At 55.9% G+C, this 2278-nt stretch overlaps 1 protein-coding gene across 2 annotated transcripts in view; it reads right to left on the reverse strand.

Moving 5' to 3' along the window:
- Positions 1-2278, reverse strand: part of AKAP8 (A kinase (PRKA) anchor protein 8) — an 18498-nt gene that overhangs the window by 15420 nt on the left and 800 nt on the right. The window contains exons 1-2 of one of the 2 annotated variants that reach the window (XM_014547777.1): positions 1395-2093; positions 395-433 (exon numbers count right to left, since the gene is read on the reverse strand). In XM_014547777.1, coding sequence (XP_014403263.1) covers positions 395-433; positions 1395-1404 — 49 coding nt within the window. In that variant the 5' untranslated portion in view covers positions 1405-2093. Of the gene's footprint in view, positions 1-394; positions 434-1394; positions 2094-2278 lie in introns of those variants that run through there. The other variant, XM_005876308.2, reaches the window with a different exon arrangement.

Raw genomic sequence — 2278 nt, forward strand, 5'->3', positions numbered from 1 at the left:
TAAATAAATAAAGTCTCTGATTATACACTCAGCTATTTACTTAGATTAAAATAACAGACTGCTGAAACCGACTACTTTGTGATACATGAAAAGTTATATGGTGCGCGAACGTCAGTGTCCTCAGTATTATTGGAACAGACATGTCCATTTGTTTGTAAGTTGTCTATGGTGTCTCCTGTCCTACAGGGATCACGGAGCCTACAAAGCCAAAACATTTACTCTCTGGCCCTTTACAGAAAGGTTTCCTGGCCCCTGGGCTGCACCCCACCCTCTGTGTGCCTCTCCAGGCTTCAGGCCACTGTCTCCGGGTGCAGCCTCAGGAACAGCTGTCAGTCTGGTGCCTGGAGTGGGGGTTCCGAGAGCCCACGCCTCCCACAAAGCAGGTTCCACCTACCCTGGGTGTTGGTGGGTCCAGCACTCCATGCCCCATAGCCTGTGAACAGAAGACCTGTGAATTAGGATCCTATGTGTCACACCAGCAACAGGTGCTTTGGAGTTGGCTTTGAAGAACCTAAAGGGATATCCTCAAAGGAGTTCAGTGCCAGCCTTACAAGAGGGCAGCATAACCACAACGCTGCCTCCCTAAGGGTCCTCTCACAGCTGGCTGATTGCATCATCACATTCCACCTGCCAGAGGTCAAAGCAGAAAGAGGGGTGGGGAAGGGGCCTTGAGCCAGCTCTGCCTGTCACTTGCCCAGGAACCTTGGTCTAAGCCTCAACCCACACCTGAGGATGACACAGGAAGAGCCACCAGCTAGCCCATCATTAGGACTCGGCTCCGTTCCCCTCCTTGTCTCACTAACTAAGCACCCATAAGTGCCCATCACTTGGACACAACTGTGCCACTCTAGGTCTCGCTTCCATATGGCTTTGAACCCTCCAATGCTCCGGGGCACCTTCAAGTCCCAGGGCCTCATCCTGGCCCCAAGAATCAGACTGTGCTCCCCTCTGGTCGCTCCTCTGTCCCTCCAGACCCCAATATAGCATCTGTCTGGCCCCTCTTCATCTCCATGAGCCTGCATGTGGCACAGAGCTGGCCACAGGCAGCTATTTACACCCGTCAAATGACTTCACCTTTATAAAGCAAGAATGTAACTGATCTCCCTTACCTGAGCAACCCAAACCACTAGCTGACTGCCTGCTGTGTGCTGACGCACAACAGGCACTGAGCACACATTAGCCAGCTTCACAGAATGCCGTTCAGAGCCCAGGGAGCTAAGGCTCTGGTTAGGGTCTCTGACCCAAAGTCACACTGAAGTTTGCCCTCCGCAAGGCACCCTCTCCCCACACCATGCAGCTTCCATAGCTGTGCAGAGAACGCAGAGTGCGGTTCTGACAGCACGTGACCAACTGCAGGGCACCGACTGCTTCACTCTGGGGCACATGCCACTCACATAACTTCATGACGCCCCTTGAGACAGGTACTGTTTTTCTTGTTGTAAAGGCTTGAGAAGCTAAGTCACTTGCCCAAGACCACGGAGCTAGGAAACGGTCAGGGAGCACTGTCAAACTCAGTGAGTCCTAGGAAGTAACTCCAGGTGTTACAGCTACAGGATGATTCAGGGAAGCTGCAGCATCTAACTGAGCCTGAAAGGTTTTTAGGGGGGGGGGGGCATCTCCAAGCCAAGGGCCTGTATGATACAGGATTACTGGCGGGAAAATCTGGCAGGAAGGCAAACAACAATGAGACCCAGTCAAGCTGAGGACCCCCGGACACTTCCGTGCACCTCAGAACCTCTCTGCTTCTGCAATTCCTGCGGCTTGGATCCTGCTCACGCTGCCCCCTTCCAAGACACTGTCTTCTCTAGCTGCCGCTCCCAAGACCAGGTCACCTGCTTCTCGAACCTCAGATACTTGGATAGGGATCTGCGCCTGGTCCAGCCCAACTGTTCCCAGTGGGCAAACTCGGCTCCAGTACCGAGCAGAGGCTTCCCAGGAGACTGGCCGGGGAGATAAAGGGCAGGTCCCCCTGCGACAGGCCCTGCAACCCGCACGGGGAGAGGGCACACGTCCTTTTCCCGCGGCCCTGGCACCTCCGGGCCACCGTAAGAGAGTCCCTGGAAGAGAGCCACCCATCCGCCGCCACCCGGGCCACATCAGGTTTCCAGCTCTGCCCAAGGAAATGCCCAGCATCTGACCCTCAGGTTCCGTCCGGGGCCGGCACGAGTCAGATCCACGGCTGAACCCGAGGCTGAGCCTCACAGAAGCCTCACCCGGTGCTGCCGCGCTACACCGCGGAGCTGGCAGGGAGGACGCCGACCCCGCGCCACCCGGGCGC

Source organism: Myotis brandtii, unplaced genomic scaffold, assembly GCF_000412655.1.
Source record: "Myotis brandtii unplaced genomic scaffold, ASM41265v1 scaffold485, whole genome shotgun sequence".
NCBI classification, from domain to species: domain Eukaryota; kingdom Metazoa; phylum Chordata; class Mammalia; order Chiroptera; family Vespertilionidae; genus Myotis; species Myotis brandtii.